We start from the raw sequence: 27,917 nt of genomic DNA, 5'->3' as shown, positions 1-27,917 counted from the left end.
TGATCATCAGAATCAGTTATTAAAGGGGGGAATATCGTTATTAATCTAGGTCAGTTAAGAGGCTTATTTTGTAGCACGTCCCCCCCACCTTCTGCTGGACCACTTGCTACAGGAGGACTGGATTTGCTGTGCATCTCCTTTGTAATTCATTTCCTCTGTCTAAATTACATTTCCCTCTTTCATTCTGCCCAGATGTTTGACAGGTGCTTAGCTTCTGGAATCCCTCACCAATCGCCACACATTCTTTTTGTATGTAGTTGTCCGAGGCTCAGAAGTGAACTGCATTTTGTTTGAGAGTACAAACTGCTCTTGTACTGTACAAATCATGGCTTCCAGAGAAGAGCACATCAGTGTGGGCTTTGGGTTGATACTGATTTCCTGGGAACATGAAAGGGTTTCTCTCTGGCTCTCCCTTTCCATTTTCTCCTAGCTGTTTGTTAGCTAATGTCCTCCCTCAAAATACTCAGCTGTGATCATTGCAAAAAGGGCTCCAGGGCACGATCACATAACAGGGGTTTTCTCCTCTGGGACTACATGGACCACCTCTTAATCAATATTCAGAATTAAAGGCACTGAGAACAATTATTATGTTGGCATTTTTTAGAAGTGGTTATTAAATTTCTTTCTTACCAGCCTTGCATTTTCTTCCCTCACTGGCCCATCTGTGTGCAAAAGGACATTCACCCTTCATGAAAACCTCGGTTCTCCCACCAGCACTATGCAACTATCTCAGTTGCTTGATAAAGAACAGTGCCCTGGAGGTGAGGGTTGTCCTGGCATTTCCATGCAGCTGGGCCTTCTGTTTGCAACCCTGTCTATAATTTCCTGTTATTCTTACAGTGTGAGAAACTGCCATATTACAGGCTGTCTCCCATTAGAAATGGATTATTTACAGATCACTAAAGAATGGATGGGGCTGATACCCTGGCCACCAGCATCAGTATTTTACCGCACCTCTCCTCTTCCCCAGGTAGAAAATCCTGAAAACCCCAGCGAAGGTCATTGGTCTTATATGTCCTGTACTCTTCCTCTCTCTTACTTCACTCCAGCTGCACTGGCCTTGTTGCTGTTCCCTCTGACTCAGGGCTTTGTCGCCTGCTGGCCCCTCTACCTGGACCGCTCATCTCCCAGAGAGCCACAAGGCTCACTCCTTCACCTTCTCCAAGCCATTGTTCAAATATCACTTCCTTGTCCACCCTGTTTACAATTATAGCCCCCAGCACTTCCTATCCCAATTTCCTGTTCAATTTCTCCTTGGAGGTGCAAAACATTATATTTAAAATTTTTGTTATTGTATCACACCCATTATAAGTTCCCATAAGGGCAGGGATTTTTGTCTCTCTTCCCTTGCTGTACCCTCTTTCTCTGGTACGGAGTAGGCACTCTGGAATGAAGGCATGAATGGTCGTAACTGTAGTTCTCCTCCCATCTTGTTAGATGGGCTAACCTAAGACTTTGCCCAGAGGCATGGAGATGGTTCAAAGGAGTAGGAGCCAATACTTAGCTACAAATGGCTGTGTCCTGAGCATTTTGCATTTTGACTCTCATCATGTTGTCTGCCCAGTACCACTTCCACCCCACCAACTCCATCCATATGGTCACCATGGGAGCCTCCATTTTAACACAGCATGACCTCAGCTCCAGCCTTCGTTGTTGGGTATAGGGGTAGACTTCTTGTTCAAGCTAGACAAATGACCTGCCCCAGAAAACTTGGAATCCAGACCAGGCGATCCAAACTCAGACTGGCTGTGCTACTGAATTGAGAAAATATAAACCTGGGAACTGCTGTTGGGGGCCACGTTTTCAATTGTGCCGACTGACAAACAGGAAGCTGGTCTGCGGTAAAGAGAAGAGTAGAACGATCATGCAGAGAGGCACAGAGACGTCAAACCAAGCATGGTCCTGATGCTCTTGGAGTCCCTGCTTTCAATTTACTCTTGAGAGTCAGCTGCACTCCCATCTTAGAATTTTGAAGTACCCTTATATCCTTATACTGCAATCCCTCATTTTTTTTTAAACTAATTAAAGATGATTTCTGTCACTTGTTAAGAAAACTACTTGTTAAGATAGGAGTAGAGGATTAAGAGGTACAAATTATTGTGAATAAAATAAATAAGCTACAAGGATGTATTACACAATACAGGGAATATAGCCAGCATTTTGTAGTAACTGCTAATAGAATATAACCCTTAAAAATTGTGAATCACTACATCATACACCTGTAACTTATGTAATATTGTACATCAACCATACTTCAATTTTTAAAAATGGAAAAGAAAGAAAATTTATTATCTCATTCAATGCTGACAGAAACCTGATGGGGTAACTAATCTTTCTCTGATTTTACAGATGAGGAAGTCTTGGAAAGGTTAAGTGTCATGTCCAATTACTATTGGAAAGTGGTAGAGCTGGGATTTGATCTCAGGCCTGCCAGATTTCAGAGCCTGAGTCAAGACTTCCATTTTGTAATTCTGTCAAGTCCAATCATCCTGATGCTATGTCTTTAAAAAATTTTCTATTATAATTGAGTTATGTATAGTGAGGTGGATGGACCTAGAGTCTGTCATACAGAGTGAAGTAAGTCAGAAAGAGAAAAACAAATACCGTATGCTAACACATATATATGGAATCTAAAAAAAAAAGGTACTGATGAACCTAGGGGCAGGACAGAAATAAAGACACAGACGTAGAGAATGGACTTGAGGACACGGGGCAGGGAGGGTAAGCTGGGACAAAGTGAGAGAGTGGCATGGACATATATACACTACCAAATGTAAAATAGATAGCTAGTGGGAAGCAGCCGCATCGCACAGGGAGATCAGCTCGGTGCTTTGTGACCACCTGGAGGGGTGGGAGAGGGAGGGTGGGAGGGAGACTCAAGAGGGAGGGGATATGGGGATATATGTATACATATAGCTGATTCCCTTTGTTATACAGCAGAAACTAACACCCCATTGTAAAGCAATTATACTCTAATAAAGGTGTTAAAAATTTTTATTATAGAGATTTTACACACATAAAGTAGACAGACTAGTATGATTCCCCATGTAACAATCAGCAAGCTTCAACCATTATCCACATTCATCAATCTTGTTTCTTGATGGTCTTTTAAGCTGGGGGCCCTCAGAGAGAAAAGAAAACTCTGTAGGGTTAGAGGCCTTGGAGTGGGGTGCACAGGATGGTTGCACAGTCTCCTCCATGGGGAATTGCAGAAAAAGAAGAGGCATTGAACTCCAGAAGCACGGCCACCAAGAGCGGAGGGGCCTCCAGTGCCGTCAGAGGCAGGGAGGTGGAGCAGATCACACAAGAGGGAGTTTTTCCAGCCCCAGTGGGAAATGCTAAATATTGGAAGACTCTTTAGAGTTAAAAGAAATGCAAAGTGTAGTCCCCACCGTCCCACCTAAACAGATGGCCTGTTTGTGATAGCCAAGTAAGATTAATGCTCAGATGTTACCACTGAGACATGGTCTTGAGGGGCCTTGGTATCAGGATTCACTTGTTTTGATCTTGCTCTGGTTCCTCTCCGTCCTGGTTAATGATTTACAAGTGACACCGTGGTAACAGCTAAAGGACTCTCTCTCCCTGTTCTCTTTAAGGGCAGGAAGTAATCCTGAGCCCGAGGACAATCCCATCACCCATGATTAGAGGTGCACCCAGGACACTGTTGGAGTTGACTGGAGCTTTGTTCAATGAGATGGCAGGTCCCCAGCCTGACACTCTGCTGACAGCTGCTGTTTCCCTTCTCTCTCTCTCTCTCTCCCCCTCTCTTTCCCCTCTCTCTCTCTCCCTCATGCCAGAAGGACATTTATGTAAGTGCCACTGGCTCGGTACTGAGTAAACCAAGATAAGAAATGAAATGGCTGGACTCAGCAGGGTAGGGGAGTGCATTTTCCCACACCGAAGAAGCACAGCCCCAGAACTGCCAAGATGAGCCAGTCATTCTCAGGAGATTCTCATGCTGGTGTTTCTCCTCCCATCACGGCTCTTTGGGGCTCAGGACTTTATTCCTGGGATGGAGGCAGCTGCCAGCCCTGATACCTATCTCACAGGGGAGTTGGGAGATCAAATGAGATTGTGAATGGGGAGGCATTTTGTTAACTGCAAAATGCCGCGGCTGTTGTAAAGGATTCACATTTCTACTACTCTTTTGCATCGCACCGGGGGACCTGCCTCCTACATTCAGTCAGGCCTTCGTGCAGCCTGAAATCCAGGTCTTCTTCTTGAGGAGGAAAGCTTCAGTCAGGATCTATTTCTGAATGACAGCCGCTCCTGAAAAGAATCCACCAATATTTATGATTCACATGCGAAAATGTGTCAAACATGTTTAGTAAGCTCCCCGTGAATTCCTCATGTCTAGCAACCCAAACAGAAAAAGCAACATATGGAGCTTGTGGTTAGTTGATACCCACTCAATCTGAGTGAACAAACAAACTTGTCTATTTTTCCAAATGGGAACCTGGTACAAGTATTATTGCCTGTGTGGGAGGTAAATGATACTCTTGCTGCTTGAATTTAGTTATCTCTATTTTTTCAGAGTGAAATGTGTATTTCTGGCAAAGAGAGACGACCATTGAATCTAGTGTGTATGTCCTCTGATGTTCCAACATACCTCTATGTCCTGCCTTTTCCAATTCCAATCCTTCAACTACAGGAGTCTCTCCTCCCTCCTGAGCACATTGTATCAGGCATCACAGCGGTAACAGTTTTCTCCAGGGGAAAGCATGTGGCCATTAGCTCCACTTCAGGCAGCAAACCATGTGTGTGAGTCTGAATGAGAAGAAACCAGAGAAGAAAAAAACACTTTTTCTACTGGGCTCTCGCCTCAGATCCAGGGAGGAGATTTCAGCTCAACACAGGGAAGAACTTTCAAGCCATCAGAGCTGCCAGAACATAGAGCAGACTCTCTTGAAGGGATGCTGTATAGGGAATTCAAACATCCAAGAAGAGCCTGGACTAGCTGCATATAACACCACTGCCACCCCGGGAGCCTGTGAGTGTACGAGAGAGCTGAACGGCTGATAAAAAGTAGGAGTCCCCCCTACGCTGCTGGTGGGAATGTAAACTGGTACAGCCACTATGGAGAACAGTATAGAGCTTCCTCAAAAAACCTAAAAATAGCGTTGTCATATGATCTAGCAATCCCACTCCTGGGCATATATCCAGACCAAACTATAATTCAAAAAGATACATGCACCCCGACGTTCATAGCAACACTGTTAGGGAACTGTTGACCGAAACCTCCCGCCTTGGCCAGGCACGATGATAACCACTTGCCTCAGCTGTCTCACAACAGGAGGTCCCAATAAAGACCACAGGGCTGCCAACAAAAACTAACCGGCAGAATTCAGGAGGGGCCGAAAGGAGGGAGAGCACGCCAGCCCATGGGAGGGAGGAGATTTGTCCTGCCAACCTCCCGGAATCCTCATGCTGGCTGAGAGAGATGCGCGCGCCACCAGGAAGGACCCCGAGTAAGAATGATTGGCCAGAGACAAGCCGGAAACTAACCCCATCACCGTAAAACCTGAGACTGCGAGCCACGTGGCAGAGCAGTTCTCCTGCCGCTCTCGGCCTGGGTGCCCCTCGCCAATAAAATCTTTTGCTTTGTCAGCACATGTGTCTCCTCAGACAATTCATTCCTGAGTGTTAGACAAGAGCCCCCTCTTGGGCCCTGGAAAGGGGACCCCCTTCCTGCAACAACATTATTCACAGTAGCCAAGATGTGGAAACAACCTAAATTTCTATCGACAGATGAGTGGATAAAGAAGATATGGTGTGTGCATATATATACATATATATATGTGTATATATATGTATGTATATATGTATATATACCTATGTATATATGTATATACATATATATGTATACACATACATATATGTATACACATACATATATGTATATACATATGTATATATGTATATATGTGTGTATATATATATATATACAATGGAATATTACTCAGCCATCAACGAGAATGAAATAATGGCATTTGCAGCAACATGGATGGGCCTGGAGATTATCATACTAAGTGAAGTAAGTCAGAAAGACAAAGACAAATACCATATTATATTACTTATATGTGGAATCTAAAATATGACACAAGTGAACTTATCTATGAAAGAGACTCACAGACATAGAGAACAGAGCTGTGGTTGCCAAGGCGGAGGCGGGTGAGGGAGGGATGGACTGGGAGTTTGGGGTTAGCAGATGCAAACTAGTATATATAGAATGGATAAACGACAAGGTCCTACTGTATAACATTGGGAACTATATTCAGTGTCCTGTGATAAACCATAATGGAAAAGAATATGAAAAAGATTATATATATATGTATATATACACACATATATATACATACATATATATATAACTGAATCACTTTGCTGTACAGCAGAAATAAACACAACATTGTAAATCAACTATACTTGAATAAAATAAATTAAAAAGCAAAAGTAGGAGAGCCCCCAGTGGTATTGTTTGAGTGAGCTAGAAAGATCATGCTTAAAAATATTTTCTTTGACACCTATTATTCCATCATCAGTAATATCCTCTTTGGGGTCAAACATTTTTCTTTTATTAAGGTTTTTTTCTTTTTTTAAGTGAGTAGTAATTTTAAAACTTCATCCTCAGAGTAAATGAACTTACAAAAATTCCTCCCCCCTCCCAAGAGAGAAAAGATGGAAACCCCATAAAATCATGAACAGAAAGAAAAAAAGAAGGAAGGAAGTAGAGAGACAGAGAGAGAGGGAGAGAGAGCGAAAGAAGGAGGGAGGGAGAGAGGAAGGAAGGGAGGAAGGGAGGGAGGGAGGAAGAAAGGAAGGAGGGAGGGAGGGATTATTAACCAATGTGGAACAGGTGAACCCGGCCGTTCTGTTCCCCTGGGAGAAACTGGGATCGGCTGGCTTGTGCTGTCCTCTGGCGCCCCCAAACGGCGCCTCATATAGGAAGCTAAGACCCCAATATTTACTCTGTGAACTAAAGACTTTCTGCCTTCGTTTCTCTACAGGGTCACGAGCTTTCTCTTTAAAGTGACAGTTTACAAAACCAGGATAATCGGATCAAGATTTCACACCAAAAAGTCTGTTGTGGTTCTAGAGGATTAGCCCCCAAAGACGCTATAACTAATTTTTAGATTTTTCAATAATTTTTATAATATTTTTATTTATTTATTTATTTATTTATTTATTTTTGGCGGCATTGGGTCTTTGTTGCTGCACGTGGGCTTTCTCTAGTTGTGGCGAGTGGCGGGCTACTCTTTGTTGTGGTGCGCGGGCTTCTCACTGTGGTGGCTTCTCTTGTGGAGCACGGGCTCTAGGCGTGTGGGCTTCAGTAGTTGCAGCACGCGGGCTCAGTAGTTGTGGTGCATGGGCTTAGTTGCTCCGCGGCATGTGGGATCTTCCTGGACCAGGGAACAAACCTGTGTCCCCTGCATTAGCAGGCGGATTCGTAATCACTGCACCACCAGGGAAGTCCCTATAATGTTTTTAAGCATACAAAAAAGTATAGATAATGATACAACAGACATTCATGTATTTATGATTCAGTTGAACACCTGAAATATTATAGATTTATTTGAAATCCCAATCCTATTTCCCTTTCTTCTTAGAGGTAAAAATAAAACTCAGGATAGTGTTTTGCAGACCCATGTGTGTATTTATACTTGTACAGTCTTTATTAATGAACACACATAGTGTTGACTTGTGTGTTTCAATTTTTTTCAGGAAATTGGCGTCATACGGTATCATTCTGAAGGTCTTGTTTTTATTGATCAACATTGTCTTAAGAGTTATTTATGTTAATACATATGTACGTATGAACATACGTAAATGTGTATATATGTTAATACATAGTTGATTCATTTTTTTACTGCTGAAAAGTTCCCTGTATAACTCTGCCCATTTTATTTACCTATTCTCCTTACAAAAAGTAATGGTAATTAGATAATTCATCTTTTTCTTTTTTTTTGAATTTTATTTATTTATTTTTTATACAGCAGGTTCTTATCAGTTATCTATTTTATACATGTTAGTGTATATATGTCAATCTCAATCTCCCAATTAATCCCACCACCACCACCCCTGCCACTTTCCCCCCTTGGTGTCCATACGTTTGTTCTCTACATGTGTGTCTCTATTTCTGCCTTGCAAACTGGTTCATCGGTACCATTTTTCTAGATTCCACATATATGCGTTAATATACAATATTTGTTTTTCTCTTTCTAACTTACTCCACTCTGTATGACAGTCTCTAGGTCCATCCACGTCTCTACAAATGACCCAATTTCATTCCCTTTTATGGCTGAGTAATATTCCATTGTATATACGTCCTACATCTTTATCCATTCATCTGTTGATGGCTATTTAGGTTGCTTCCTTGACCTGGCTATTGTAAATAGTGCTGTAATGAATATTGGAATGCATGTGTCTTTTTGAATTATGGTTTTCTCAGGGAATATGCCCAGTAGTGGGATTGCTGGGTCATATGGTAATTCTATTTTTAGTTTTTTTTTTTTTTGTTTTTTTTTTGCGGTACGTGGGCCTCTCATTGTTGTGGCCTCTCCCATTGTGGAGCACAGGCTCCGGACGCACAGGCTCAGAGGCCATGGCTCACAGGCCTAGCCGCTCCGCGGCATGTGGGATCTTCCCGGACCGGGGCATGAACCCGTGTCCCCTGCATCGGCAGGTGGACTCTCAACCAGTGCGCCACCAGGGAAGCCCTATTGTTAGTTTTTTAAGGAACCTCCATACTGTTCTCTTCTCTGTGGCTTTAGACTTTGTTCTATGTGCTTTGCAATGTCTCCAAAAGTTTTGTTTATTTAATCATGTTCTTGTCTGTCCAAGGTTAAAATAAGTTTCTCTTTGCTCAGAAAAGCCCTCTGAAGAGCGCAGATATTAACATGAACTCTAAAGGCGTCAGTATTAGGAATAGCAGACATTCTAGTAACTGGAGGTTTGGGTTTCGAGCATGCTTCGCTTCAATCCTGACTCTGTGCCTGGTTGTTTGGTATTAAAGAATAAGTGTCTCTAAACCCCATTTTCTCATCTGTAAGACAGGGCTATTTTCTATTCTGTCTTACAAGGTTGTTGAGAGAGGACTGTGAGAGAATGTGGATGATAGCATCTTGTTGGACAATATAAAAGTCTACACAAATGGAGGTAGTTTATTTAGATCTTGCAACAGAGCCAAGTTCTAGGTAAATAAAAAGGAATTTCCAGCTCCTCCATTTCTCTTTCTAACCACTTCTTCAGCAAGGAGGCCAATGTCCTGGCTGCCCAGTCCACCTTCTCTGGTGTCAAAGCTGGATTAGATCACGTGCTCCCTACATATCGCCTGGTCCTCCCATCAAATTGACCTTTGGAGTCACGGCACTGGCCTGAGACAGACTGTGGGATGAGAAGAAGCTTATGTCCTTGCCAGATTCCTCTTTCTGTGTTTCTTTTCTCCTTCTTCATTATCCTCTTGCAGACAGGGCTGTGATAAATTCAATGTACCAATAGCCACATCCAATCACCTAGAGTCTCATTAATAGTAATAATCATTATTATAATAAATCAGTAACATTTATTAAGCACTTAGTAGGTGACAAGCAATGGGAAGAGTTCTTTACAAACATAATCAAGTGTATGACCCCTAACAACCAATGAGATAGATGGCTTTATTATTTCCATTTCACAGATCTGGAATCAGAGGTTTAGCAAGGTTAAGTAACTGCCCAGATCGCACAACTAGAAAGTGAGAGTCAAGAAGCTAATTCAGTGTCTGACCCACAGCTGAGTCTCAGTAAATACCTGTAGAATGAATGTGTCAATATTAATCAGAGATGATCATGGGACCCTACTACACTGCAGGTCACTATTATTTTTGTAGGACATTTGACTCTAAAGCCTGTGCTTGCAACTACTTGCCAGCTACCTGTCATTCTCCTATATTCCTAATTTATTATTATTCCTTTGACCCCAGAAAGCCCCCAAGCACATGCTAGATATGAAATCTACCCCCCACAAAGTATGCAGACAAGTGAAGTTAGTTGGCCTTCCAATTTTCTTAAAACAATACTCTTTCTACCCACCACTCACCTCCCTTCTTCCCTCATTCCTTAAAAAAGAAATTGTTACGTCATTGTATTTTCTCACCCAGGAAAGTCTTTTTAAGTACCAGCCACCCTCACCCTCATTTCAACACCCTGGGATCCTAGGAGTGCCGGAGAGAGGTGTGGTGAGGAGAGCGAATATATCAAGGTGAGGAATCAGTGCCTTCTGAGCACATTAGCACCCAGGCACAGAGAAGGAAACTGCTATTTCTATCAAATGCACCTTCATTTAAATAAATTTCAGGGTAACTTGATAGAAAAAGAGTTCCTTTGGAAATATGTGTTCCTTTTAATAAGGACTGGTTATCTTACGTGCCCTTTCTAGCCTAGCTTTATCCCCAGATAAGTAACTTATAAGTTTTTACACTCGTCTCTTTATGAAATCTCCATCTCAGCCACTTGGGTTCTAGCCCAGGCATAGGCCTGACAGGAGACGTTTAAAAGCTTGGTGGCTGGGCTTCCCTGGTGGCACAGTGGTTGAGAGTCCGTCTGCCGATGCAGGGGACATGGGTTCGTGCCCCGGTCCGGGAAGATCCCACATGCCGCGGAGCGGCTGGGCCCGTGAGCCATGGCCGCTGAGGCTGCGCGTCCGGAGCCTGTGCTCCGCAACGGGAGAGGCCACAACGGTGAGAGGCCCGCGTACCGCAAAAAAAAAAAAAAAAAAAAAAAAAAAAAAGCTTGGTGGCTAAGCGGAGCGCCACCTCTGTGCCCAGGAGATAGGGCTTCATCCCTTCCTTGTGATTCACCAGCTGGCTTTTGATCACTTAGTGTGGGTTCCAACCATATGATTCCTTTAGCCAAGCCTGCTTCATGACCCAATGCATGAGCTGGCCTTCAGGATTTAATTATATGAGTTTGCTTTCTCACAACTGTGCCATCCTTTTATGGATGCTCCAGGATGCTTCCCTGACCTGGTTACACAGTATGCTCATCCTCAACCCTTGGACCAAGAATTTTGTCTCAATCTCAGGAGTCACAGCCTCCCAGAGTCTCAGTGTTGACATCTCGTATTTAGAGGGTTAGCTCCCATTACAAACACACACACACACACACACACACACACACACTCACACACACACACTTACTGATTGTTTTCAATAACAGACAAAAATGAATCTAAAAATTTTTTTTCCTTCACCTTTCTGCCCAAAACAAACTTGAGGAGACTTTCTGTGTCTTCCTGTCTCATAAGCTAGTTTTGCCAGAATCTCAGAAATTACCTGCTTCTTGAACTTTCTCATTAATGACCAACATCTACTAACATTCTCACAGTCGCTTTTTGAAAATTTGGCAAAACGTAGCAACAAACGTTAAGTGCCTACTCTGTAATCCAGTTATCCTGAAGAAGCAACCCAGGAAGTGTACAAAGATGTTAACCTCACTATTATGCATGACACTGACAACTGGTAACAATCCAAATATCCAAAATTAGGGAATTGTTCAAGTAGATTGTGGTACCACCATATTATGGAACATATATCCACCAATCAAAAACATGTTGTAAAGGTATTTTTGACGTGGAAAATACTGACCGTCTATTTCCGAGTGGAAAAAAGTCTACAAAATAGTATGGACACTGTGATGTTACCTTTAGGAACCCCGCATCCATGGTCCTGTGTGTACCCATCTCTCAAGCTACTGAATAGAAGTCTTACACGGGTGTACACGAAAGGACAGACACAGGTAACAATGATTCTCTTTGAGTGACAGAATTTTTTTGTTGTGCTTCTCTCTGCCCTGAATGTGCATTACTTTTGTAATTAGGGGAGATAAGTGCTGGGGTTTTTTGAAAAGAAAAAGTGCTGCTTTTTATTTCCTCTCTCATCTCTGGAATCACAGAAAATAGCTAAGGGGAAGATCCCATGTCAGACCTGGCTACCTTGTCAGGATGCTCACTTCAGCTTCCTCTGGTCTGCAGTCCAGGTGAAAGACTGTTCTAATTGTCCTGAACAAATTGCAGTTCCCAAGGGACCAAGATTGACATCCTCCCCTGAAGACTGGACTGCCACACTTCCTTGCAACCTCTTTGGAAGTATAGGAAGCCACTTTCTGAGAATATATTCACTTCCCTCCTTACATTTCTAGATATCTCTCTTGACAATCTGAAGCTTAGCATTTGACTAGTCAAGATGGAAAGTACATCAGATTATAAGTCAGAGAACAGGGCTCTGTCTCACCTGTATTAAAACTAACAGTGGTTTTGGGCAAGCCACCAAAACGGAAGCTCTGAGGTTTTGCTCCTTTAAGGAAAAGCAATTCTGTACTCTGCCCACTCCATAAACAGGGGTTGCAAAGACCAAATAAGACAGTACACAGGGAAGAGGTGAGAAAAAGCATCAACTCAAATGTTTACTATCACTATCATGATTGTTAAAATGGTCATTATTATCACTATTACAGCTCTTATAACTGAAGAAACCAATAGCTGATATTATAATTTGACTTTAGTTTCTGGAAAGGGAGAAAAAATATCCCTATGTCTAGGTCACAAAGCTATCTTTGGCCTACAGCATCAATTGAGGTTATATGCTTACATTTTTATAAAAGAATAGGGGCTTCCCTGGTGGCGCAGTGGTTGAGAGTCCGCCTGCCGAGGCAGGGGACGCGGGTTCGTGCCCCGGTCCGGGAGGATCCCACATGCCGTGGAGCGGCTGGGCCCGTGAGTCATGGCTGCTGAGCCTGCGCGTCTGGAGCCCGTGCTCCGCAACGGGAGAGGCCACAACAGTGAGAGGCCCGCATACCGAAAAAAAATAAAATAAAATAAAAAATAAATAAAGAAAAGATTGACTTTTGACATCAGATGCATATAGTCTGCTTGCTTCTCTAAAGGAAGGCTCTGGAACTCTATTGCTCATATGCTCTTTTCCATCTGTGATTGGCTCTCTCTCACCTCTGCCTTTTTCCTTGTAAAGAAAGACCAGCCCCAAGCTGTTTCCTTTGGTTTTCTCTGACATGTCTTCTGTATCCTTAGTGCCTAGCTCAGAGCTGAGCATGTATAAATACTGCATTCAGTATATATGTACGAAAATAATAAATGAATTTTCTGAGTTCCTTTTAGGCAAAGCATAGTGATGGAAAAAATGGGGCAGGGAGAGAAGCTTCTAAACAACACTGGGAAACACTCGCCAATGAGCATGCAGTGCAGGTCATCCATGGGCTCCTGGAAGAGAGAGAGAGAAACCTGCAGAGAAGCTGCAGTCAGGATGGGTGAGAGTCAGAGGTATTCTTCATGGCCTAAGGGAGCCTGAGCTCCATCTGTAACCCCCCCCATACTGACCAGGGGTTCTGGAAGAAATGATCAAGAACATGGTTTCTCAGAGTAGGGAGTGTGGAGATGCCCAAGGTGCTCCCAGAGATGGACGTTCACCCACATGCACAACTGGGGGAAAAGGCCATAGGTCTGTGGCTTGAGTTAATCCTCTGACCTGGATCAAGCCCAGGAATATGGTGCCTCAGAGCTAGATGGGCCATATGCTTAACCAAGACAAGATCTCTTTCTCTCCAACACTGTTGCCAACTCATGATTCTCATGATCTGTGCTGGGATAGATATGGGCTAGGAGTCGAGGACCTCTGACTTTGCAAATCGTTGCTAGCAACCTTTGTCCACCCAGGCTATGCTTTCCTGACAACTTGACAAGCTACTTTCTCAATTCCACCCTGCCTCAACTTCCATCTAACCCGGAGCTCTTTATTCAGGCATAGTCTCTGGATCTAAGTTGTATCTACAAAATGAAGAAGTGAATGGAATGACCTTTCCCATCCCACCTCAAGGTCATTTACTTACTCAATCAATAGACATTTATGAAGCCTTGTTCTGTCTGGACCAGGAACTCCAGAAACAATGGTGACTATGATGTGGCAATGCCTTGGAAAACCTCACAGTCTCATGTTGCACCAAGACACACCAAGAAAAGAACATTTGGTGGGGAGGAGGGGGAGGAGAAATGTCCCAATGAAAGATGTACTGAGAGAAAGGTAGCAGACCACGACACCAGGTTTCCTGAGACCTTATCCAGCAGATCTTTCTTGATGGCAATGTCATGAGGTGTTAAAACTTGGCTTCAACATCACACTGCTTGGGCTGAAGTCTAGACATAGCCATGGACTAGCTGTATGCCCTAGGCAAGTTGATTTAACATCTACACATTTTGGTTTCCTCATCTAAAAAAATGGAGGTAATCATACGTAGCACTCTTCTTTCAGGGTTGTTGTGAGGGTTAAGGAGGAAGTGTTTAATATGTATTTGCTATTACTGAGATCATGAAGAGAAATCTTTAGACCATTCAGATTTCGTATAAAAAAACTTCAGGAATTTTTTCTTTTATTATATTTGGGAAAATAGAAAATATGGAGGGAAGGAAATAGAAAATTAATCAAAAAGGAAGCAAAAAGGTTTTTTGGAGAAAGCATTCATTTGCAAAAAGCTTGGTCCCTACCGGGAGACAGGTACAAGAGATAAAATTTCCCCAGATCAAATGTCTCAGAGGTATCGAAATTCACCAATTCTATATTTAGGTGCCCGTATGTTCCCACTGGCCAGAGTTGCCCACAAATACAGACATTTCAGTGCACAGAGCAGCAATTTTCAAAAAGATTTCCCTTACAGGAGAGGGAGATGCTACAAAGCTTAATCTGTTCTAAGTGATTCTGAAATATTGTATCAATTCACAGCAGAAAGGTCATCGTGGTGAATAAATATGAGGATTCTGCTCAGTGTCTGGGATTTAATAGCTGACTAACTCCCACTAATGTTAATGGAGCCGTGCTGCCAAATCTCCAAACTTCACCCTGGATATTTGCTCCAATCCTTTACTGTTGAGATTGAAATGTGTTTTCCAAATCAAGGCTGATCCTGAGATGCAATCGCAGCTTGGTCAGAAAGGGACAGTATGGCTGATGCCTGGGGACCTAAAAGTACTCAAAACGATGGCATTAAGAGGCTTTGCTGAAAGGTGTGTCTTCACATTTCTCCCCAATTCAGCGCACCTTCCTTTGCCCGGTGTACGACGTGGTCCACTCCACTCACCTTCCAAACTCACTTGCCACCACTTCTCTCTATGAAGTCCAGGCAAAACAAGATCCCCCAGTTCTCCGCTATGTCCCAGACTTCTCTGCTGGAGGTGAATGTTTATGTTGGTCCCCACTTCCTTCTTTATTCTTCAAGGAGACCCATCTCAATACCACCTCGATGGTGACATTTTTCTAGACCTGCTCCCTGCCTTCAACACACACACAGACACACACTGGATGTGATGGCTCCCTCCTTAGATCTCAGAATACCTTGAGCCTTGAACATGGCCCTTCACATTCTGCCTTATGAACTTGTCTTATTTCCCTCAGATAGACTGTAGGCCCTGTGAGGCATCACACTTGTCTTTAATTTTCCTTTAACACCTAGTCTAAGCCCTTGCACACCATCAGTGCCCAAGAAAGCAGTGAATTGAATTGAATGACTTTCTATTGCATGATGTTTTGGGGGACTGGAACTTTCAGGGAAGGGGTTGGGTATTGGGGAGCTGGGGTGTAGTTATAGATGATAGGTCTTTTATTATTTATTTTTTTCCTTTTTTTTTTTTGCGGTACGCGGGCCTCTCACTGTTGTGGCCTCTCCCGTCGCGGAGCACAGGCTCCGGACGCGCAGGCTCAGCGGCCATGGCTCACGGGCCCAGCCGCTCCGCGGCATGTGGGATCTTCCCAGACCGGGGCACGAACCCGCGTCCCCTGCATCGGCAGGCGGACTCTCAACCACTGCGCCACCAGGGAAGCCCAGGTCTTTTATTTATTAAGTTAAATAAACGTGTTTTAGAGAGCATCCTAGTCTTTGGAGTCAGAGAGAACTGATCCATTACTCAGAACTGGTTTGCCCCAGCTGACAGACACTTAGAACACTGGCCTGGGTGAATCAAGGATCTGATTCACAACAGCAAGTTGTGCTTTGGTATTTGGCACCAGTGTCCTCTCAGACACCTCTCTATACACTCGTCTGGCTTACAGCCCCAAGACCCAAAGCTGACAAGAGCCACTGAGCACATTTTAGCTACAATACTCATTTGGGCTGGGTTCCACCAGGTCTTCTTGAGCTAACACACAATCTGTCTGGTGTGTGACAAGCTCCTAAATGAACGTGATCTTTGAGTAGTCATAAAGCTGGCTCACCATGCCTGATTGAGTATCAGAGCCCTGGCTGGGATGGGATGGATAATTTACCCTTTGTCTGCTCTGATTTTAATTGCTTCTATGGAACCTGCAGGAGGTCTGGAAGTATGAAAAGCAAAGGATGGTCTGTGCTCACCGTTTCTGCTTTCTCACTTCCCACTCACCAAGTCTAGCTGTGAGGCCTTTAGCTATCTGGTATTTAGCTATTTTATCTAGCTGAATGCTTATTAAAGTTGCATACTCAGAACAGGCCTTCTTCCTTGAGATTCCACCTCCCTGAACTTTACGAAACCACTTTGCAACTTGCCTTTGCAACTTGCCCTTTCACCCCCCCAAACTGAGCTTCTCCTCCTCCTTCCACTCCAGGCTCTATCCTTGGTCAGCCCCTCTCACCGCCAGGGCCACTGCTTCTACTCCTAAAGTCTGAGAATTTTTGCCAGCCTTCCATCTAGAGCGTCCCATCACTAACCTCGCACATGGCATAAGCAAGGGCAGCTCTGTTGTGAGAACCTCACACTTCCCTTCTGGCCCTTTCCCAATTTCTCCTCCAAATATCTGATTGTCGTAATTTTATGCTAATGTCTCTGAATCCCTAGTCCTCCACCCTGACTACACATTTGATCCCCTAGAAATTGGAAAATAAAATACAGATGCCCAGGCTACAGCATCAGAGATTCTAATTTAGGTTGTCTGGAGTGGGGCAAAGGCATTCATATTCTTTAAGTATTATTTTCCCATTATTACTGACATAAAAGTTTATCTCTTTGTCTGAGAAGCAGCTTTGACAGCCCTTCTCAAGAGCTGAGATTTAGGTGTTATTATCTCCAGGGTTCCAGGCCCTGGAGCAGGAGGTCAATGGCTGTTGATTGTCTTAAGTAAAGTAGCCACACAACTTGGTTTGCTCAGGACAGATCCAATGCACACCCATTGTTCTGGTGTTCCATTCAATTAGCTATCTGCCCCTTTCATTCTCAAAGGTATCCCATTTTGTACAATAAATTATATAAGCCTCCCCCCTGCAACTATAAGAGTACTTAAGGTTTGAAAATGCTTAGTATTATGGGCTAAATTGTGTCTTCCAGGTCAGAATGTGACTGTATTTAAAGATAGGGCCTTTAAAGGGTGATTAAGTTAAAATGAGGTCATTAGGGTCTGCCCTAATTCAATCTGACTCGTGTCCTCATAAGAAGAGGAGATTAAGACACACAGAGAGACACGAGGAGTGCACATGTACAGAGGAATGACCACGTGAGGACACAGAGAGAAGGTGACCATCTGCAAAGCAAGGAGAGGTCTCAGAAGAAACTAATCCTGCCAACACCCTGATCTTGGACTTCTAGTTTCCAGAACAGTGAGAAAATAAATTCTTGTTGTTCAAGTCACCAAGTCCGTGATATTTTGTTATGGCAGCCTGAGCAGACTAATACACTTGGTAAAATATAAAGTAAGTAAAACCAACATAAATATTATTTCCTAAATATTCCAATCCTCCAGGACGAAGGCTTACATCATTTTCCAAGAAACTCACTGTCTTGATCTTAAATCTTTCGGTTTCCTCAACCATTCAATAAAGGGCTTGACTTAATGTCTCCAAAGGATGCTTTTAGCATCCTTATATTCTGAGTCTGTAAGACTGTTGCCAGATGGAAAACTGAGGCACCCATCTCTCTGGTAGTAGGTAAGATGGTGATAATGAATGTCACATATAGTTACAGTGGGTTAGGCACGGTTCCCACCCTCAAGGAGCCACACACTGATCTGGAAACATCTCATCTCCACGCAGCAAGGGACAGAGTGACTTTTACGGAGGCTCAGTGCAGGTGCACTTAGCTAGCCTGGAGGAGAGTTTAGAATAAGTTTCTGTGTGAACAGACAGCCAAACTGATTTTTAGTGGGTGAAGAGGAACACACCCAGTGAAAGGAGGTAGTGGGACAGGTATTCCCTGCAGAAGAAACAGCATTTTTAAAAAAAGAAAGAAAGAAAAGCAGAGGTAAAAGAGAAACCATATTCTTTCTGGTACTTTCTTCATTTCCCACACCCTTGATTTTAAATCCAGTCCTTTTTGCTCTGCTCTCAGAGGTCAGTGAGTACAGCTATTATCCCTCATATTTTTTAACCCTTTAGATATTTGAGGACTTAAAAATGACAAATTCTGTACTTTAAGCTTCCTTTTCCCCGGGCTAAGTAATTTCAGTCTCTCCAGGCTATTCTTCAAGCTTTTAAACCCACAGTTCACACGTTAGCACTCATCACCCCGCCAACGTGCATGCGGCCACACACACATTCACACACACACACACACACACACACACACACACACACACGCCCACACATTGCGCACACACAGGTCACCCCGCCAACGTGCATGCGGCCACACACACATTCACACACACACACACACACACACACGCCCACACATTGCGCACACACGGGCCAAAAGGGCCTGTGGTTCGCCAAAAGGCTCTTAAATTTAAGAGAATAGATCGGTGTTGTCCTACTAAAAGTACAGATTAAGGTCACATCCATCACATAGCTATATGAACCATAAAATTATCAGTGTATTTCCTTCATTAAATAGAAAGCGAAAGAATCAAACTGACACACATCAGTCATTCTGAGGGATGACTCTGTATGCCGAGAGGAAGGTGTGTTCCCTGCTCCACTACCGACAAGTGAATTAATAATCTTACCATTTGAGGGTGTTTGGAAGCAACGAAGAGCTGAAATAGATCAACCCCACTGATATGGGATGCATTTCTACCAGGAAATACTATCGTTTCTCCAATCTCACATCACAGCATAAAGACAACAGCCCAGCCCTTGTTTTCCACACAGCTTCCTACTTCTTTCACACCCAGGCGTAAGCTAAGAGCTCTCAAGCAACACTCTTCCTCCATCTCTGGGAGGTGTCTTAAAACATTTTTAGCTCACCAGATACAAAACAGAGGAGGATCTGTTTCTTTATTCAAGAATAATCCTTTTCAACTGCCTGTTTATACTGCAGATGGAAACCTATAGATTGAAATAAACATATTTTCATTCTAAAATGGGCATCTGCACTGCCATAGTTAAAGGATGCAACAATTGTGTTTGAGAAGCAATCATCCAGGAAATTCCACATTGCTTTGCAATATTCAGACAAAGGACGCATTGGAATTAGAAGGTGAGTAGCATTTAAGAACTGAGGAAGAGCACTGGTCTACTGAACTAATGGGACCACATGTAGACAGAAAATGCCACACATGCTAGTAAAATGTGTGGGTAAAATGTAATATCTTAGGACATAAAAGCAAAGGATCAGTCTCCTTTGAAAGAACCCAATAAGAAATGCTTGATTAAAAGTCTAGAATTGTGCTGTATGATACAGTAGCAACCAACCATATATGGCTATTTAAATTAATTAAAATTAAATAGAATTAGAAATTTAGTTCTTCAGTTGCACTAGCCACATTCTAAGAGCTCAACAGTCATTGTCATACTGAGCAGCAAAGATAGTAGACATTACCATCATTACACAAAGTTGTATTGGACAGTGCTGGTCTAGAAGGTTCTGTTTGACTAGTGGGTTAGCATCATTTAAACATCAGGCCTTAAAGAGATGATAGGGAGCACAGCATGCTGCTAGATGTAATAACTGATAGCATGAAAGTATGGTGGAAAGGGAAAAATAATTCCACTCCTGGAATAAACTAATATGTTATAGCATTGACATTTTATTACAAGAAATATCCTTAGACAAGCAGAGAAATCTTGGACTAGAATGGAAAGGAGTTAGTAAATACTACTATTTGAATACCTCCTCACACACTTCTAAACATTCACAAAATGCACCAGCCTCTTCTCATCTGTTAACGTCTGGACTTTATCAGTCATCCCTCAAATACTTTTCAACCGTCCTTCACTTCCTGCCCCCAAAGTTCTGTTTTTTTTTTTTTGAATATGTGACAAAACAGTTTGAACATATATTTAAATAAATAGAATCCCAATCAAAATAGAAAACTGCAGACTCTTCCCATTAAAAAAAAAAGGCAAAAACTTTATTTTAAACAAATCCTCAGATGTGTGTTACACCACGTCCATATCTAAACCAAAAATCATAATGATAAAGCAAAGGAAACAGAGGGCTTCATAAAAGCACATTAGCCAAATATTATTCTTGGGCAATGCTTTAACTAAATACACAGTGGATGTGAAGGTACAGTATGGCACTTAAATAAATATGAGCAAAGAGAAGGAAACATATTCACAGTCCAAAGCAACAGGTTTTTGAACCTTTGGTATATATCTCAAATAAGCATCCGTAAATACGTGTTAGCCAATAGTGTTTAGTTCCAGGTTTCTTAAGCCAGTGATTGCGTGTGTTTCAAAAATAGCTGATAAAATAATAAATCAGGATTGACATGGGCTGATTAAGGTCTCTGGTGTGAGCACACAGGTAAATTCAAACCATGGCAAAATGAAGTGCAGCTGTGTTGCACAACAAAACTATACAAGAAAATGAGTGAAATACACCAGTTAGAAACTCTGTGGCTTGGGTAGACACCCTTGATATTAACAACAACAACAGCAAATATATTTTTAATGCTGTCCAAAGTCCACAATCTGGAAGGCAGAAATATCCCAAAGCTCATAACCACATGCCTAACAGGGCAACAACCATCCCACAGGACTATGATAGTTGCATATTTCAATTCCCTCCCTCCCACCCAACACCCTGCCCCTAATAAACAGCACCAGTGCAGTTTGAGCTAGAAAACTGGAAATATTGAGACATTCCTAAGGTTTTCATAATGACTAAGGGCCAGTCAGACGGGGCTGTAATGCAAACCTCTGCCATGGCCATTCTCCAAAAAGCACCCCATGGAATTCCCTCTAGCTTGCAGATAAACCATATTAGGTCTACTGTAAGGCCAGATTGAGAAAAAAGCTGGCATGCTATCCTGGGCGGAGGGAGAGCGGCATGCTGATGGGGGAGGTACATGAAAGATGCCTCAAGGATGTTTGTCCTGCAGCCCAGGATGAAAGGATGTGTTGAGATAGGTCACAAATTGTGTACCAATAAAATATTTGACTGATGCCATTCACCAGAATACAGAGCTTAGCAGAGCTAAGTCCTCCTTGGTAGCTGTGCAAGTCCACTATGATCAGGATCAAACTGGACCACAAAAGAAAAGGACTCAAAGAAGTCCAACTCATCCTTCTCATCACTCTATCCAACTGTCTCTGGAACCAGTGGTGTGACGTAATCGTTCTACTTTCTCTCCTCTCCCACTGAGGCAAGATCTTCTCTTAACCAGCCTTATTCTACATCTCAGTGATGACAGCCACATAAATGAGGGCAGATAGAGCCACTCTCCACAGTCGTCTGCCTTGGGGCTACTTGTCATCCCCCAGGCCTTTCCAAAACCTGCCCTTTCACACATAGGCAGAGTCGCTGGACTGAGTCCTGCCAAAATTGGGAACACTGACCCGGGGCAGGTCCTTGTTGCGGATCTCATAGACTGACTTCCTCTTGGCCTGGGCCCCTCGCACGGCCAGCTTGATCTTGCGCCAGCCCAGGTGGTTGAGTTCAGCCAGGTTCAGCACAACACAGATGCCACTCACAGCAAACATGAACACTAGAAAGACAGTCTTCTCAGTAGGCCGGGACACATAACATTCCACCTCCTTGATGCAGGGGTAGCGGTCACACTCATACAACCCTGGGACGCTGAAGCCATAGAGAAAGTATTGGCCCACCAGAAACCCAATCTCCAGGGCATTTCGGAACACCACCTGGATAATGTAGAAGCGGGAGATGCCTTCCTGCCTTCGGAGCTTGGACCGTGCTGCAGTGCGCAAGCCCGATGGGTGCGGAGTCAGCTCCTTAACCTCTAAACAATCTGGCTCTGTCTCCTTGCTTGTGTTCTCCGTGTTCTGCAGCACCCCATTGACAATGGCACTTTGCAACTTCTTATCTTCTCGTTTGCCCACACCACTGCTCCCACCCCCAGGTCCTCCAGTGCTCCCCATGGACTCAGGGGGATCTCTGTCCAGGGCTAGGAAGACAGTAGAGTAGCGGCGTTCTCGCTGCTTGGCAGACTGGTGCACAGAGTAAGTGATGAAGCAGAGACTGGGGGTACACACCATTATGATCTGGAAGACCCAGTAACGTATGTGGGAGATGGGGAAGGCGCGGTCATAGCAGGCCTGGTTACAGCCGGGCTGCAGGGTGTTGCACACAAACATGGTCTGCTCATCATCGTACACCGTCTCCCCGACAATGGCCACAATGAGGATCCGGAAAATCACCACCACAGTCAACAGGATCCTGAGCAGTGGAAAAAGGAGGGAGAGAGGTTCTCCTGGGCTGCGTCACTGACTTAGGAAACCCCGACTCCTCCCTTCCCAGCTCCGTCCTTGACTGGGGAGCTATCCATCCTTCGTGGTACTGAACTGGGAATCCAGCAAACCTTTTTGTCTCTTCCCTTTCTGCAGGATGTTGGTAGACTGGGAACACTTCATACTACAGGGATCTCAAGCATGTGTATCTCCATACACTGGACATGGTGTATTTGCAACAGATCGATTACATGGAATGTAGAGAGGCACAAAACACACCTTCACTCTGGATACGGCAAATGCACATGGAATAGCTGAACACAGAGAATACAAAGTCTACACACAGAATATGTATATAACTACTCCAAGAGGATATTTAGTTTATCCTCAGTATGAACATTGAACTTAAGCTTTATATAAACAGATAGCTATGACTATATATACACATATATACATGAATATATATAGTATTTATGTATGTGAATATACATATATATATATATACATATAGAGAGACACAAAGTGTCAGTTGGGTGTGTCGGTTTCTGGCACTGTAAGTTTTAACAGGCAAATCAGTTTAGCTTAATAAATGTTTGTTGGGAAAAGATACATCTGCTCTGAAGAGCAAATCCATCTCCCCATTTGCCCTTCCCTGTCCAAATACAATCCTGCCTTCTTTGTAGATTCTATTTAGGGAAGCGGATGAAGATTGGCTCCGACTCCAGAGAGTGGGGGGACCACGACGGAGCCAATAACTCCTTTGCTAATGGGAGAAGAGTGAATCCCCTGGTGGTGCCTCATAGGGAAGGGATGAAGGAAGAGCAGCCGGAGGAGGAGGGCATCACTGGGCATCAGGCAATCCCTCAATGCCGGGAACACAGGCGCATGGGCCAAGGATGATGGCAGGGGGTCAGAGGATGGTCTGAGGGCTGTCGGGGCTCGGTCTGGACGTTCGAAAGGACTCCCGGGGGCCGCCCGACGGGGCCGGCTGATGACCGGCTCGGCGCCCTTACCTCCCGATCATAGTGGAGTGCTGCTGCACCGCGGCTTCCAGCAGCCTCTCCAAGATGGTCCATTCCCCCATCGCTGTGCATCCGGAGGCAGCAGACAAAGACTGGGCAGTACCGGGCACGTCCCCGCTCCTGGCCACTCCCCGGGCCTCACCTCCCGACTGGGAGCGAATTGCCCCCCAATTAAAGAATCAAACAAATTTTTTAAAAAAATCCACGATTCCCCTCTCCCTTTTATTGTACTTAAAAGAGGGAAGTGGGGAAGGAAACCCAAGCACGCCCAACTGATGGGCCTCTGGCGCGGTCCGGAGGTCGGGCACGAACCTCCAGCGCCGTCCGGGGGTCAGGTCTGGAGCCGGCGGATGCCCGGGCGAGGGGCGGAGCGGGGGTGGCCGCGTGCAGGTCCTCGAGCTCCCGCCCGCCCGAGCGAGGTCTTTGGGCCCCACTCACCTCCGGGGGTTGGGGGCCGAAAAAGGGTCCAGGCCCCAGCCCCCGCGCCTGGCACTTGCTTCAGCGGGCACCGGGCGCTCCCGCGCTGCCGCCTGCGAAGCCGGGGCGGAGCGCGCGGAGCCGGCTGCAGGGCTCGGGAATCCGCGGCCGCCGCCTCTAATCCGGCCTTAAGTAGTCCCCGCCTGCGTCACGCCAGGTCGGCGGAGGGGAGCCGAGCGCCGCGGGCGGCTGTAGCTGCGCGCCGGAGCCCGAGGGGCAGGGGACGCGCGCAGGGGGAGAGGGGGCCAGAGTCCTGGGGCCCCGGCAGGGAGTGGGGCGACTTCGAGAGGAAGGATCGCAGCGCCCCTCGGGGCTTCTCCGGGCGCCCAGGTAACCTCACCTGACCGCCAGCCCCCGGCAGGAGGGGCAGCCGGGAGCAGACTCGCGGGTGAGTGGGGAGGGGCGTGAGTAGGTAAGTTTAGGGTCTCTCCGCGCATCCCTCACCTTTTGCTTTTTGTCTTTGGTGATACAACTGAAATTCCCTCTCTAAATGCAGACGCTGGTTGGGGGAAGGAGAGCGGGGGCAACAAGAAGACGCTTTTCAGTCTCCCTTGGAGAGGACTGCTTGGCTAAGAGGGAGTCTGCGGTCGGTGCCTTCGTGGATCCGACGCCGGGGTGAGGAAAGCTTGATTAGAGTCCATTTAGGCTGAAGCTTAAATGTAGGTGTGAAGCTGCCTCTGAGGATGGGGGTCTGCGCACAAGACTCTACCAAAGAGGTGTCTAGTTTGAGCGAGTGGGTGACCATGGTTGAAGGACTCGCTTCCGCAGCGCAAATCCAGACGCTCTGCTATTCTTAAATGTCTATCTATCGATCAATCGATCCATCCATCTCTTATTTGTTTGTTTGTTTGGAGAAGGGGGTACTTCTCGGGTAAACTGTGATCTAATCTGAATCTAAGGAGGCCCAGTATTCAACCAGCAAGAATAGCCACTCACAGTGTCACCCTGCCCTCACTTTCGTTTTCCGACCTCGGCTTTCTCCTCGCTCAATCAGCAGATCCTGCTTTGTGTTTTTAAATTTACGTTTTGCTGTCAGTTCTATCTAGAGCAACTGCTTAACTGGTCACCAGAAAATTAAAACAATCACACCAGGCTGCTAATTAGCTCAGGGGGTCAGTATCAGGAGACATAGCAGTTGAGTGTTTCATGTATAGGTTCCAAAAGCACAATGAGTAAGTGGTTGTCACCCTTTAAAAAATACAGCTGTGAAAAAGTTGCTGACTTGTTCTAGGCAGGTAATGCAGCCTTAATTATCCACAGGGATCATAGCATATATATGTATATATACATATATGTATTACATAAGGCACACCGTGATGAGCCTTCAGTTTGAGACCATAGGAGTTGCTTGGGTAGCTGGTGGCCCAGCGACTGGGAAGAAGGGTACAGAGCATAGGCTTGAGTTCACTCACAGTGCACCTCTGCATAAAATGATGTTTAAAGGCACAACCCAAGCTTCGGTGAGACAGGGATCAGTGAGATCTCGCCTAGACCTGACACCTGTACCCCAAGGAAGCCACTTTTCACTGCAAAGCAGTAAAAGAGTCCACTGAAAATGGAGAAGGGCATAGGGTGTAAATGGAACTTTAGGGTTATGGCAGGTGCTCCTTATTTCCTGCGGGGTAGAGAGGAGGTGCCAAGATGGGAATTGTTGTATATCCTATTATCGAATCCACCTCCAGATGGAATGGTGATCTCGCAACTCAGACTTGGTGTTTTTTCTCAGACTTCCCTCCTGCTCCCTTAGGCTCTGGCTCCCTGTATTTCCTCCTTCTCTAGCAGACTGTTTGGGGTAAAGGATCTCTGACAAGAAGTGAATGAATGAGAAAGTCCCAAGGGAAATCTGTTTCACATATTAAATGTCCCAAAATAGGCTGCACAATTCACAATCATTGCGTTTTATACATGTGGCTTTCCCAAACCCTTAAAGATGGTGATCGAAGGACACAGATTGCAGGAAAGACATCTTAAATGTTCTCACAGTGCAGTTTTTTAAATGTATTTATTTAATTTTTTTATTTTTGGTGTCTTCATTGCAGTGCGCGGGCTTCTCATTGCAATGGCTTCTCTTGTAGCGGAGCACTGGCTCTAGGCGCACGGGCTTCAGTAGTTGTGGCACGTGGGCTCAGTAGTTGTGGCTCACGGGCTCTAGAGTGCAGGCTCAGTAGTTGTGGAGCACTGGCTTAGCTGTTCTGTGGCATGTGGGATCTTCCCAGACCAGGGCTTGAACCTGTGTCCCCTGCATTGGCAGGCAGATTCTTAACTACTGTGTCACCAGGGAAATCCCCACAGTGCAGTTTTGAAGCACTAGGCTATGACTAAATTGTTGACCATTAATTAGTTTATTATTTTAAAATATACATTAACATGACATATAGATTCAACATATGAGCACATGTGTATACAACATGTGTGTAAACACACAAAAACACCTATATACAGAATCTATATTTGAAAAAGACTCTTGTATTAGATTTGGTAGCCTTTTTTTCTTTAATTATTTTCTATTTATTCATTTATTTATTTATTTTGGCTGCTCCTCGTGGCTTGCGGCATCTTAGTTCCTTTGCCAGGGCTTAAACCTAGGCCCAGGCAGTGAAAGCACCAAGTCCTAACCACTGAACTTCCAGGGAATTCCCTGGTAGGCTGCTTTTAGATAAAAACCTTATTCTTACCACTACACCTTGAAAACAGTGTACTGTTTTTATTTTAAAAAATCATTCATAAGTTGTGTTTTACATTATTATGTTGTTTCCTTTTTTTTATCTTTTTTTTTTTTTTTTTTTTGCGGTACGTGGGCCTCTCACTGTCGTGGCCTCTCCCGTTGCGGAGCACAGGCTCCGGACGCGCAGGCTCAGCGGCCATGGCTCACGGGCCCAGCCGCACCGCGGCACGTGGGATCCTCCCGGACCGGGGCACGAACCCGTGTCCCCTGCATCGGCAGGCGGACTCTCAACCACTGCGCCACCAGGGAAGCCCCCTTTTTTTTATCTTTAAAAAATTTTTTGAAGTATAGTTAATGTACAATATTATATAAGTTACAGGTGTACAATTTGTAAATAACAATATAACAATTTGTAAATGTTATACTCCCTTTATAATTATTATAAAATATTGGTTATATTCCCCATGTTGTACAATATATCCTTATAGCTTATTTTATACCTAATAGTTTGTACCTCTTAATCCTTTACCCCACATTGCCTCTCCCCCCTTCCCTCTCCTCACTGGTAACCACCAGTTTGTTCTCTGTACCTGTGAGTCTGCTTCTTTTCTGTTATATTCACTAGTTTGTTGTATTTTTTTTAAGATTTTAGGATTTCACATATAAGTGATATCATACAGTATTCGTCTTTGTCTGACATTTCACCTAGCATAAAGCCCTCCAAGTCCAGCCATGTTGCTGCAAATGGCAAAATTTCATTCTTTTATGTGTTTCCTTTTTTTGAGCCCAATCACTTTTAATTAATAAATTGTCCTGGTCGTGCAGCAATAATATGAAAAAGTTCTATGTAGAGCCAGGCATCTCTGTGTTTCCTCAGCACATTGTCTCAACCAACTAGATTCTGACTCTCTCAATTCCCCTCTGATTGAAGATCCCATTTAAGTCAGTAGGGAAGTTCTTTCCATTAACTCTTATTTAAAACTCATTCAACTCTCTTAAAGTAATAGCTTGGGATGGACAAAAGTAGAAGAACTCATAGAATAAACTTTGGTGTACATTAGCCCATGTAGGGATACTCATTACAAATACACATGCTGGGGTCCCCCCCACCAAACCTGCTAAATTAAAATCTATAGAAGTGGGCTTCCCTGGTGGCGCGGTGGTTGGGAGTCCGCCTGCCGG

General features: G+C 44.3%; 1 protein-coding gene and 2 long non-coding RNA genes across 3 annotated transcripts in view; 1 reads left to right on the top strand and 2 right to left on the bottom strand.

Annotated features, from left to right (window-relative positions):
- Positions 1–2,992: 2,992 nt before the first annotated feature.
- LOC114487162 (uncharacterized) lies at positions 2,993–5,443 on the bottom strand. Its single transcript, XR_003681960.1, has 3 exons — positions 5,336–5,443; positions 4,610–4,767; positions 2,993–4,269 (listed from the first exon to the last, which is right to left on the bottom strand). It is a non-coding gene; the product is annotated as an uncharacterized lncRNA (long non-coding RNA).
- A 16,222-nt stretch (positions 5,444–21,665) lies between these two features.
- Positions 21,666–23,655, bottom strand: GJD2 (gap junction protein delta 2). The gene is made up of 2 exons (XM_007116770.2): positions 23,585–23,655; positions 21,666–22,560 (listed from the first exon to the last, which is right to left on the bottom strand). Exons 1-2 carry the CDS (start codon positions 23,653–23,655, stop codon positions 21,666–21,668), a joined length of 966 nt encoding a protein of 321 aa, XP_007116832.1.
- A 709-nt stretch (positions 23,656–24,364) lies between these two features.
- Positions 24,365–27,917, top strand: part of LOC114487155 (uncharacterized) — a 5,432-nt gene continuing 1,879 nt past the window's right edge. Inside the window, exons 1-2 of the long non-coding RNA XR_003681944.1 lie at positions 24,365–24,400; positions 24,567–24,685. This is a non-coding gene — a long non-coding RNA (uncharacterized lncRNA). The remainder of the gene's footprint in view (positions 24,401–24,566; positions 24,686–27,917) is intronic.

Source organism: Physeter macrocephalus, chromosome 11 (genome assembly GCF_002837175.3).
Source record: "Physeter macrocephalus isolate SW-GA chromosome 11, ASM283717v5, whole genome shotgun sequence".
NCBI lineage: Eukaryota > Metazoa > Chordata > Mammalia > Artiodactyla > Physeteridae > Physeter > Physeter macrocephalus.
Note: the sequence above shows the minus strand (reverse complement) of the source record. Positions and strands in the feature narration are given on the sequence as shown.